Source organism: Penaeus vannamei, unplaced genomic scaffold (assembly GCF_042767895.1).
Source record: "Penaeus vannamei isolate JL-2024 unplaced genomic scaffold, ASM4276789v1 unanchor4896, whole genome shotgun sequence".
NCBI classification, from domain to species: domain Eukaryota; kingdom Metazoa; phylum Arthropoda; class Malacostraca; order Decapoda; family Penaeidae; genus Penaeus; species Penaeus vannamei.
In genome coordinates, this window is record NW_027217875.1 from 264 (window position 1) to 14,002 (window position 13,739).

The window sequence follows — 13,739 nt, forward strand, 5'->3', positions numbered from 1 at the left end:
GACGGAAACAAAAAGGTGGAGGGGGAAAAGACCATGCAAAATTAGTTGACTCGAGGGCTGAGGCCCTAGGCAGGGGAGATCCCTACATTGGGCCTCAGTCTCCGTCTCCTAAGCCCCCACCATGACAACAATGGGCAAGGGATTGGGGGAGGTGTTGGACATATGATCATGTATTACCTCACAACTAAATTCACAGAAATGAGGTACCACACTTCACAGAGTATAAGCTTGCAATTAGATCAATAATCTTTGACTAGGTACATTTCTGTCACAGGATCTCCCATTGGTTCATGGTGTGCTGTATCAAATACAAAACTTACAATGGTGCCCCAGAATGAGTTGGAATTCAAAGATAAAGTTTTGTGCATTCACCAGAAACTGCATCGTTTTTATTTCCAATTTCTTTCATATGTATTAATATGCAGAACATATTAGTATAATTGTACTCATAACAAAATGAAACCTTAATTGAGTCTAGTGACTTCATGCTAATGTGAACATTAAAATCATCGTGGCTAGATGCCAAGCAGGGACTTGGCCCATCTCTAGTTCTTCAGGGCAGGTTTGGTCGATCTGCCCAAGCCACGACTTCCTAAGATTCACTAAATTACTATTGATAAATAAAACAATAGTAATTTTCAATAGCTTTTAGTGCATTAAAAAACAGTTCTAACATTATTCTTAAACATACATTAAATGACTGCGAATTTTCTAGAGATAAGCATGTGCAAGGAAAATCAATCCATATCTATGAAAAACTTTATTTTTCAGTACAACTGACTAAAGCTGAAACTCAAACTTGGATCACTTTTCACTTTGTTGTGTTTTCTTTCTTGTTTTTTCTCCATACTTCACCTTGATATTAATTGTGAACTGAAGTATGGATATAAAATATCCACACTAATAAGTGAATTTGTATCATAAGTGTTCATCAGTCAAATAACTTCCTCATGACACTACAACAACAAACATAACAGTTATATAAAATATGTCTACTTTTAATGTTAGTAACTAATCCCTATGTTCTAGAGGACTGACAGAACTATAATACATGAATACTAATATCAAATGCTGTGTTGTATTTACTTTTCAGGCATCCATGTGCATATAACACTACATAAATAATTTACATTACCTCATTTGATCAATCCTTTTATGAAACTTAAACAAACAACTTCTTTTATGGCCTATATCCAATGTCGTGGTTCATAATAATAGGTGTCAAAAGTGTGAAGAAATCATAGTAGCAAGATTTACACAATTATACAAAGTATCAATTTACAACTTGCTCGAATAATGCTCATGCTGGCAAATCACTGTCTTAAATGTGTGACAAGCAAAAATATCACCTCACACATTGATCAAATACAAAAGAATGCACACAAGCTTAACCACAGCCACCATTAAATTCAAACTCCACACACCAAGCTGTATTTTGTCTAATAGCATATTAGAGCAACAAGGTACAAACTACATAATTTATGTAATTTTACTGGAGCAACAATTCTTCACAATATTTCATATACATTTCTTGGACCTTTGCTAAGTAAATTTAAGAAATTTACCACATTTCTTAATATAGAGCTTAGTTAATTTCCATACAGCTTCATTGAAGATGTTTATCTTTCTAAATATGTTCTAAATGTCTTCAATGATTAAAAAAATAATAAAGCTTTTATAATCTATCAGTAACATTTATGTATCAATTCAAGTTTTACCAAAAAAAAAAAACATTACTTACAATTTATCCTTTCCTATTTTTAATACTGTATAAATTCTTTACTCTCATAATAAACACATATAAATATGGTTACGATCATCAAACATGGTTTTAAAAATATCATTGTAAAAGTATAAGCATAACTGTCATGCTTCCCTGCTCAAGACAAAACATGTTGCAAGTTAAAAATCTAAGAAAATGCTTACATAATCATTGTAAAAATAGATATTTGTATCTGGCCTTCAAAATTCAAATTACTGCAACAACTATGTAAGTCATTTTACACACACAAAAAAAACAACAACATCAAGGACAATGTACATTCTTCAAACAGTACTTCAAAACATATCAATGCAAATCAAAAAGGATAAAGCAAAAGTCACTATAAAACTAAGTAATTAAAATTTCAATACAAGGTCAACCAGAATAATCTGATTTTCCTCAGAGAATACAGCTAAAGTTGAAAATCTTCTTTACATAAAGATGGGAAATAAATTTAAATTGTTTAATCTTAAATTTAAAGTGCCTTTTTTTTTCTTTTTACCTTTTTCAAGATATTTCCAACCAACCTCACAAAAACAAAATTGCTGTCAATACTACTTTTCCAGTTTCAGCATTCTATAGATTAAATAATCTATACTCATACTATTCAATAAAGGATCTCCACACAAACATATGAATAAAGTTTGTCATTTGATAACAAAAATCTTGTTTTCTTACAGGCCTACAATATAGGACTTAAAATCCTGGATATTGGATATTGGGCTCTCTCAGCATGCTATTCATGGCTAATCTAGGCTTTTGGATTTCCCTCTTCAAACAGAGAAAGAAGGGGAGAAGGGAGGCACTTTTCCCACAGCCAATGTTTGGTGTTTAATCAGATTCCCATGTTCTTCTCTTGTCTGCATCTTCACCCCAAATAGTGATGCCTGGGGAAACTCCTGCCATTTGATTGGAAAATCAGGCCACAAGCTATAGCCACAGTGTCTCAACAACCAGGGACAAGAATTTTAAGTCCTGTGAGATAATCCTTATAGACAGAAACAAAAAAGAAATAACCTGGTACCTAAAATAGAAGTACTTGTGATACATAAGTCCTGAAGCATTTATTCAGATGAGATCATTCACACAACTACACATAGCACCTAATTCATATTTGAACATAAATTTGCAGGCTTGACAAATGTCACTAAAGTTGATGCTTTACATTTATAAAAGCATAAAAGAAGTTCAAGATTAAAGTGTGAAATAATAATCAAAATTATGAACTTATTTTACCCCTGAAACCTACTGATACTGCATACCGCAAAGTCCTAAATATATAAAATAAGTGCCCATAGGATGGAAAAATAAGGGACAGCCAAGAAAAATTGTATTAACAAATGGAAAGAAATATGATAAAAAAATGTGCTTACCTAATTCAGACAGTCAGTAAGATCTGTAACACAGTAACAGTCTACTGCCTTTATTTTAAGAAAAATCATGAGGCAAGCAAAAGAAGATGATTGTGGCAAAAGACTAACATTTTCTGGAAGAGGAAAGAAGAGAGAAAAGAAAATTTTTCCTAAATGCTTGAGCATTCCATCACATGTAAAATAAGGTCTATTTTTCTTATTAAGTACTTATAAGGCAGTCATAATATTAAGGAAAGTACATCACTGAAGTACAAGCTGACAAGACAAGACAGTCCCTCTCAAAATATGGTGTTGAAAATTGTTCTACAGTAAACATGGGCATTTTCATGACATCATTTCAACCTGACTGATATATACATGCATACATACAGACATATATATATATATATATATATATATATATATATATATATATATATATATATATATATATATATATATATATATATATATATATATATATATATATATATATAGGGGCCATACCATTCCTACTTCTAAGGCCATTATTATCACATTTGTGCAAAAAATAAGGTGTTGATTTTAGGTAGGAATAATTCATTGATGAAAAAATACGAGGACTACTGATAAAAGTAAGATGTCTCAACTAACAACTATCAATGGAAATCATCAACCTTCCTTTTTAAAAGTATCCATAAAGGTTCACAAATCAGTTAAAGAAAAAACAATAGCCCTGAGTTATAGTATTATCTACGGATCTAAGAGAACAAGCTTCATTCGCCAATGCTTAATTCCATGCTGCTAGACTGCTATACATGTCATGGCAATTCCAATGGGTACAAGGGGATACCCCCTTTGTTGCTAGGTGGAAATGTAGAGGCCACCATATATATGATAAAGGATACACAATGTAAATGTGTTTAAGGGCAGAATTAAAGAATTAATCTCCATTACCATACCCACACTAAGATTTACCCTTTATGAGAGACTGTTACAGAGGTACAAAAAAAAAAAAAAAAAAAAAAAAAAAAAAAAAAAAAAAAAAAAAAAAAAAAAATGCAGGGTACCAAAAATTAAGCAACCTACATATAAAATTATAATATAAAAAATAAATTACATATAAAATAAGGCCATTACAATATTTGTGTGATCTATCATTATCACTATTTCCCTTTTCCTTTACATTTACACTCATATTCTATAAACTGGCTCACACTACTGACCATAACTCAAACATGCCCAAGTGCCTTTTCTTCCCTACTAACGTTTCTGCATTCAGGCTATTACCTTTTAAGTACACCAGGAATAAAAATGTCATCTAATATTCTAAATCATTGGTAAAACAACTTTAAAATATATTTTTCACTTTTATTTATCTATTTTTTTTTATTATCATTATTTCATTTGTTTGGTTTTCTTATGCCTCAGCCATTATTCACTCTTTTGTAAGGGACTACCAAAATCATATACAAGGGACAATAAACTTTTTATCTCAGTTACAAATTAAAAACATCTTTGCAAACAATGGTAGCCACCTTTCCTGCAGAGTGAAGTGCTTTGTGCTATAACTTGTATTTCTCCTTCAGGTGTGAGCAGAAGTTGATGTACTGTCCATCAGCGAGCTTTTGTTTGACCTTCTTCTGTGGTTCGTCAAATAGCTGCACACCTTCCAATCCTTCATCCTCAAGCTTGTCCCCAATTTCCACGCTCTTTCCCCCCGTTCCCACCTCCTTGTCAGCCCCAACCTGCAAAATAATTCCCTGGTGAGCAGCATCCTGCAAAAACAAATGGACAGCAAGTCAACACATCTCTCATTGCTGGTTTTGGTCACTTGGAATGGAAAACTAAAAGAGAGAGAGAGAAAAACAACAAAATAATAATACAAATAAATGGTACATGAATCGGGCTACATCATTCACCCATGCCATTAAAACACTATGTAACTAGTAATGTTAACCCACTGGTGCCATACATGCACTGTCCACTGTACATTTTTGTGAATTTTGATTACAAATAAATGGCACCAAGGAGTCAACTAGTTGTCCCTAAATGACCTCACTTAATTTCCCTATTCCTGGAATTTTCTTTAATCCATTCAGTATCAATACTGATATGATTACCATTACTAATATATATTTTTTTGTAAACTTTCCAAAAATCGAGAAAAGGATAGAGGTGAGATGGGTAGGACTAGTAAATAACTCGGACTATGCTCTTTGTGGAGCCATCTATCTGTAAGAAGAAGAAGAAAATCAAAACTGAAATCACAGTGACCATAGCATATATGTACATGCATTAATGGGTCAACTAAGTAATAAGCTGTGCAATGACATGAGAGGAAATCGGGCAGGCCCAACACGTCTTTCAAAAATATGGTTGCTAGTCTATTATCAATGACACACAAAAAAACAAGAAAAGAACTTCTAAAACCCACAATATCACATTACACTCTTATTTGACATAGTATTGACTTTGTGAAAACTAACAGCGTGCAAAACCAAACAAGATGATGGATCACGATAAAATTTGCAAAGCAATAAGTTATACATCAACTAGACTACTATTCTAATTTACATATCCAATCCATATTTTGAACATTAAAAGTAACGAAATGCAAGCATATATGCGTGTGTGCGTGTGTGGTTGTGTGTGTGTATGAATGTGTGTGTGTGCGTGTGTTTGCGAGTGTGCGTGTGTGCGTGTGTTTGCGAGTGTGCGTGTGTGCGTGTGCGTGTGCGTGTGCGTGTGTCTATGTATATATATATATATATATATATATATATATATATATATATATATATATATATATATATATATATATTTTTTTTTTTTTTTTTTTTTTTTTTTTTTTTTTTTAATACAAAAAAATCCTAAGGCTTTTTTAGTCTTATGCCATATTTGTCATCCCTATATAAACCTTTCTGATGAAAATCATAGCAAAATGAAGAACTACTGATAAATAAATAAATAAATGTCACCTCTTCCACAAGATTTACTGGTTTCACTTTTTAAAAGACAAATGGTATATACATATCATTTATCAGCAAATATTTGAGCTACATACATAACAGTTTATGACTGCCATGTGAGGTGAAAGCGGAATATATCTACAAAGTCAAATAAGATAAATATTAAAACAACAAAATCTATTATTACTGATGTTACTAATCATACTTTTAATATCATTCGCCTCCTCCCCCCTTAAAAAATATAAATGAAGAGAAAAAATGCATTAAACAAATAATAGAAATACTAGATCCTCTTCAATCAAAAGAAAAGCAGAAACCACTGGAAAAGCCAAATTGATAGAACAATAAACTTCACCTATAATCACATCTACATTCTATATTCTGCTTTAGCATAGTATAGATCCTGCTCAAAACATGTATACTCTAAGTAACTTAATTATGCAAAGGAAAAAAATTAGCACAAGCTACTGTGCTCAAAACCAGCTTGGAGATGCAATGAGTTTGTGCTAGAAATAAAGTACATAATAAAGTGACAAAGTCCATACTGTAGTTTGTCCCACATAGACACTGCATGCCATAGGATGTAAGATTTTTTTTTGGGGGGGAAAAATTCTATTGTATTGGAAACTTATTCAAAGAATTTTGACTCTCACATAATATCAGCTTCCATATGATTTGCTTATTTCCTTCAGATTTGTTGTTTATACAAAGTCAATTTTATTGAACCACAGATTTGTTGTTTATACAAAGTCAATTTTATTGAACCACAGATTTGTTGTTTATACAAAGTCAATTTTATTGAACCAAAGTGGTTGTTACAACACATCCATTCACTACTGAATCTTGTGGCATGGTGAGGCTACAGACTTATGGTAAGTACATTATTAATGTCATGGAGTTCAAAGTATATCAGGAAAAGAAAATCGGCATTGCAGAATTTTTGGCATTTACTGGTCTTGCCCAAAAGAAACTTGCATGTCACAGGATGCAAGTGTTGTATGTGGTGAAAAATACAGTAAGTGAAAAACAGAAGCAAATATAAAGCAAACTCCCTTGTAATAATATCATGTAGTCCCAAAACCTTTGGAAAATGGGCCAATCCTGAGGAAAAATTCATGTCAGATTATAGGATTAACATAAACACACTGGATAATAATTGAATATGTTATGAAAATCCTAAATATCTGTAAACAACAGCACATAAAGAAACTGCAAACAATGTAAGTGAAACAATCAAATCAAGCGATGTAAAGCAAGATATAAAGCAGAAGATGAAAATGCTGATGCTTCAGATATGAAATAGTAATAAGGTGTATGATGTTGAAAGGAGATTAGATGCAATGGAAATATAAGAAAGAAAAATAATACATACTCTGTACTGAATGCTGCATGTGATGTATGGCACACTGTCAAACTCAAAACCCTTTGCAGGCCAATTTTCCCTTTAGCTACAATCGTGAGGGCCAACAAAGGTTTACGTTACTGAAACTGGTATTATGTACTTATACATACTGTTAATTTTACTTATCAGATTCTAAAAAGTGATACTGATGGTAACAAATTGTACATGTTATTTTCCTTTCTGGCAATTACAATCTTACAGGTTAAGGGAACCGTCTGGTCATTTTTCGGCAAAAATCTTCGGATTTGTCGATTTTGAGTTAAATGCATTTTCAATGAGTTTCTGACTGCCCAAGTCTCCCCTGAAATTTTGAAGTCCCCCCTGCAATTTCTAAGGTGGTTGCTGCCACTTAAGATATACCACGAAAATATTGTGATTTTTCACATTACCTTCGAAAATTGGAAATTGTGACGTAACAAATAGACAGAAAAAAAAAAGAGTATCTTTAGAAAGCACATAAAATTCTACAAAACATGAGACCAACATGCATTTTTTATGAAAAAAAAGAAAAAAAGGAAAAAGAAAAAAAATGGAAACCAAATGTTTTTTTTTTTTTTTTTTTTTTTTTTTTTTAATAAAATTCACGAAAAATGATATGCTGTTTTTAGAAAAACTTTTTTTTTTTTTTGTTTGCATCATATTTCGTCAGTTTCATCCTTCAGCAAAATGTCTTGAACATAATACCCCCCCCCCCAAAAAAAAAAAAAATATATATTGGGGGTACTTTTAGCCTATGCGAGTTACCCGCTCGAAGATGTATTTTTTACCTATATTCATCATTCGGTCAAAAGACTTTCTACTCAATATTTTCGGAAAATCTCTCAAAATACAAAAAAAAAAAAAACAATACACATACACAAAAGGTCATCAAATACACGGTACTGATCTGTATGTACATTCATATACGTTTTATATATATATATATATATATATATATATATATATATATATATATATATATATATATATATATGCACGTATACACAGATCAGTACTGTGTATTTGATGACCTTATAAAATAATATATATAAACAAAAGATCATCAAATACATGGTACTGATCTGTATCTGCATGAGAGCCTTCAGCAGGACTGGGCGCGCCATCCGTGGTACGAGCGGGGCGGGGCGCGCCATTTGTGGTGCGAGTGGGAGCAGGGCAGGGAGTGCCACCCGTGGCGCGCAATCTTTCTTTCTTTCTTTATTACTATTATTTTTTATTATTATTATTATTTGGGCAGGCAAAGCAAGAGCAAGGAACAGGCAGGCGAGAGCAAAACCGTGCGTCCCCTCCACCACAACGAACATGAATGGTACTTCGGTCTTTGCCCGTCTCGACAACACCTCGGTTGCCAAGAATAATTTAGCCTAACACACGTCCCCCCCCCCTCCCCCCGCCAGCACTAAACTCTGACGAATATGATAATTGATATATATATCGATATTTTTCTTGTGATTTTACATACAGATACAACTATTGCACAAATACAACTATATAGAATGTATTAGAAAGATGGATATGTCACTGTATATATACTGCCATGAAGGAGGCTTCAGGCCAGTTTTATATATTGTAAATCCCCATTATAGCTCATTATAAAGGGAAATGATACATGATTATATTATATGGAAGTATTTCACATACCATTTGTTATCCATACTGTAAAAAATAAAAAATGAACATATACCGACATTTTGATATGATACCGGTATAACTTACGAAAGCTCTGGCATACGCAATTTTGGTCCAATAAAAACATTTTATGGCTCATTTTGTGGCTTAATAAACAATCTTGTGCTTGTTGCATTTACTTTTTGCAATATTTTCAATTGCTTCTTATAAAAAGTGACATATATAAAAAATAGGCCTACTTGGACTGTTCAAACAGTCATCTTTGTAATCTATTCACAAAAAAAAAAAAAAAAAAAAAAAAAAAAAAAAAAAAGTCGACTTTTAAAATTTGGCTTCCGTATATTATAGTTGAAGGATTGTGCTATTCAGATATGAAATCAGAATGGCTGTATGATTTTGGGGGGATTTTTTAGAAAATTTAAAAAATGGTCAATGTAGGCCTATAGACACCACAAATCACTGTGACCCTACTATAACAAATGTTGTGTAGTGAGATACTATTACTTGCTAGGAATTTCCACAATACTTCGCAATGAAGGTAAATCATAGGGGACTATGTTATAGGAAGATTATTCTAATACCTAATTTTGTTAATACCAAAACAGCTATGAAAATGTACGAAAACCCAAAAATGCCAATATATCGGAACACTACCTTTGTAGTCTTCGTCAATGATTTTAGACACAATTTTAGTCCGAAAAAAAAAATGTTTTATGGCTCATTTTGTAGCTGAATAAAAAATCTAGTGCATGTTGCATTTAGTTTTTACATTTTTTTTTCTGTTTTTCTTGTAAAGATGACATTTATGAAAAAAAAAAAAAAAAAAAAAAAAAAAAAAAAATCTCAGTCGGTTATTTCAAAATCGAAATCGAAAAAAAGTGCTTGCAACAAGCACGAGATTTAGGGAAAAGCCTGTGTATTTTTTCCTGGATCAGAAATCATTGACGAAAAATAGCAAATTTTCAAAGGGGGACTTCATTTTTTTTTGTCGTTTTTTTTTTTTTTTTTTTTTAATAATAAAAAAATTTTTGGGAAAATTTTGAAAAAAAAAAAAAAAAAAAAAAAAAAAAAAAAAAAAAAAAAATCTCACTAGGGTCTAAATAAAAGGGTGTGTTTCATCAAAATTGGCAAGAAAAATCGAAAAATCGAAAAAATTACCAGACGGTCCCCTTAATAATTATTCATGTCACCTCATAGGCCACTTATGATCATCCCAGGCGACACAATTAGCCCACATACCATGAGTATGACACCCCTGGGCTATTTCATTCGTTACGAAAACACAATAATAGAAAAAACTTGAAGAGTGTGAGCGATAACCTTGAAAAACAAAGGACTTGCCTAATTAATAATGTAAAATGGCTGACTGTAAGCAAATATACCACGGGCCGCACATAGGAGTGCAGCAGTTGTAGCCTGCATGTTTGACACTCTTGATGTATGGAGAAAGACAAGACAGAAATGTAAGAAAAAATACTCATACACTAGAATGCAATAAGGCATATCATGATACTGTAAGATGAAACAAGGAAAGAGAGAGAGAAAGCTAGTAAGCATATCAGAGGGAAAATGCTAAAAAAAATAATTGTTATGGCAGCCAATGCCCATATGATTTCAAACCAAAGGAAGATGTACTTCAAGTGAAGCTCCACTGTCTTAAATTTAATAATAGGTGAAAGGACTTGTATGCTCATAATGCAGGTATAATCTTATGCTTTATACTGCTTCAAAGTTATCGAAAGACTAACTTGAACTAAAGTCTTACTATGTATTGGAATTCATGGAGCTGCAGTTTGCTTTTTGACTTCCATAGGCTTGAAACAAAACAAGTCACCAAGAGCCTAAATGTGTTTTTTTTTTTTGTATTATATGATTTAATTTCTACTAATTAACATATCCAAAATAATTCCAAGCATGTACTGTCCAGAGTCTGAAGTCTAGAAAGGTTTCATATTGCCCTAATTTTGCTTTGAGGAAAAGGTTACGCAATGGTAAATGCTCCAAAGGGAGGGTCTGAATATGTTAAAAGGTTGCACCAAGCACAAAAGGTATGAGGCCATTAGTCATCAAATATTTAAAGATTGTTTTAATTCCATCTGTTAAAATGGATATTCTTTGCTGTGACATACTGTCTGTTTTATTTTGCTTCTAAAATTCCCCCAATGAGTAAGGAATGGCTGGGTGTGGGATTGAACGTAGGTCTGCAAGATTGCTAGTCCAACATGCTAACTGCTGTACCAGTACAACACACACAGGGTATGGAGGGAGTGGTAATTCCCCCAATGAGATTTTTACCAATTCCATACACTTTCATGTTGAACAATACAGCATGACACAGCTTCAGAAAATAAATTAGGTACATATATAGACCCCCAAAATATTCTGTAAACTATAAACAAACCTAATTTCAGCCATTATTACCAATTTTAACAAAGCAGTATTTACTTTGTTGCCTTAATCACATATATCTCTCTCAAGTATCATTCTGTTATGGGGATGCAATATATAACACTAGAGCTCCTTCCCTTATTTCTGCTACTATGGAAATGAGATGCTAATGCCTCTACTCACAAGCATGATCTAAATAAGCACAAGAAAGTGAGAGATGAAAATATCAGAAGTAAGGTATGTTAGCACTGATCTTGCTCACACACTGTCAACAGTAAAAAAAAAATAATAATGGTAACAAAAATTTAAAAACTTCTGTACACTGGCACTAATCAGTTCTTAGGGTTATCAAACAAGCCTCTGTAATGGGTGCATCTGTAATGTCTAAAACTTCATGGGCTCTGTAATCTAGCTCTTCAACATAATCTTGCTAAATGTATTCATATTCTTCCTCTTTTGAGTCAAAACTATTTACAGTTCATTCCATTACTAATGAATATATTATCAACCACCCAGCGACAAGGATGCATGGATTACCTACCTCAAGATATGTTTCAAAAATGTCTTTTGCTGATTCTTCTAGTCTTTTAAATTCTGCTTTGTAACTCTCAACCTCTTCATAGAAGTCAAGATATCTTGTGAGCTCACCATCTTCCACCTCCGATTCTTTGAGAAATGCCCTGAATGCCTTCAGGCCATCAGGATCCTGAAATGCATGTATTAATAATTCACCAATGGGTATGAGTTATTGACCTTAATTGAAAAAACCTGGGGAACTATACATTTCAAGAGGCTGCCATGTCTATCAATAAAAAAAAAATAAATATAAAAAAGAAGAAAATATACATTAAAAAATGAATAAAATACATACATATACACACAAACACACACACCGAGGGATCAGATGAAATTTCTAACTGGGTTCTAAGGGAATGTGCCGAAAAACTATGTACTCTTTTATTGTTAATATTCCAAAATTCACTAAGACAATGTAAACTACCAAAAAGTTGGAAACTCGCCAATGTTACATCCTTATATAAGAGCAGCAACAAACAAAACCCACTAAATTATAGACCAGTTTCGTTAACTAGTGTGGTATACAAGCCGCTAGAAAGAATAATTAGCAATGGGTTGAAATGCTTGAAGAACATGAAATTATATTAAATAAACAATTTGGTTTTAGAGGAGGAAGGTCATGTGTGACAAATCTCTGTTTTTATGATAGAGTATCTGAAATATTACAAGAAAGAGACGGCTGGGTGGATTGTGTGTACTTAGACTTTGAAAAGGCTTTTGATAAGGTGTCTCATAGAAGACTACTATGGAAATTAGAGCACCTAGGTGGAGTGAAATGCAAACTCCTTGCATGGATGAAAGACATTTTTCATGAAAGACAGATGAGGACTGTAATTAGTGGGAAGCATTCTACACGGCGACGAGTAACCAGCGGAGTGCCTCAAGGATTGGTGTTGGCGCTGACTATGTTTACTATTTTCGTCAATGATTTAGAGCCAAATATAAGCCCAGGTAGTTATCTGTATATGTTTGCAGATGACGCAAAGATATAAAAAAGGATAACAGACAACGTCTCAGGCCAATGCCTCTAAAGTGACATCGAGAACTTATTCACGTGTAGTTGTACATGGAAAATGGAATTCAATAGCAATAAATGCCATGTAGTCAGGTTTGGAGAAAGTAGAAATCGCCCACTATTCAAATATAAATTAGGGGACGCACTATTAAACAATGCTGACAGGGGAAAAGACCTTGGGATAATCATAAATAGAAACCTAAAACCAAATGACCATATAAATGAAAAGGTCCATAAAATGTTTGGACTGATTGCCAACATGAAGAGGGCATTCGTGTATGTGGACAAAGATATGGTAAAGAAGATCATTATAACAATCATAAGACCAAATATTGAGTACTGTGCAGTAGTATGGATTCCACAATAAAAAAAAGATATTGACAAACTGGAAAGAGTTCAAAAAGCGGAGAAAGGATGGGCACCTACTCTAAGAGATCTGAGTTACAAAGATATACTACAGAAATTAGAACTTACTACCTTGGAAGAAAGAAGGAAAGGCGAGACATGATTATGATATTCAACTGTATTACAGGAAGAATGAAGATAGATAAAGATGACTTCTTGATCTTGAACCCAAGAAGTACATGAGGACACAACAAAAAGTTGAAAGCAAAAAGAGGTGACAAAGATGTCAAAAAATATAGTTTCCCAAACAGAACTATTG

The 13,739-nt window shown here is 32.9% G+C and overlaps 1 protein-coding gene across 1 annotated transcript; it reads right to left on the bottom strand.

Moving 5' to 3' along the window:
• Positions 1-745: 745 nt before the first annotated feature.
• Positions 746-12,190, bottom strand: LOC113814327 (regulator of G-protein signaling 10; the record flags this gene model as incomplete). Its single annotated transcript, XM_070120372.1, is given in 2 exon segments — positions 746-4,871; positions 12,026-12,190. Coding segments are annotated over 2 exon segments (378 nt in total), but the record flags the coding sequence as incomplete, so codon positions are not given.
• Between the last annotated feature and the right edge of the window lie 1,549 nt (positions 12,191-13,739).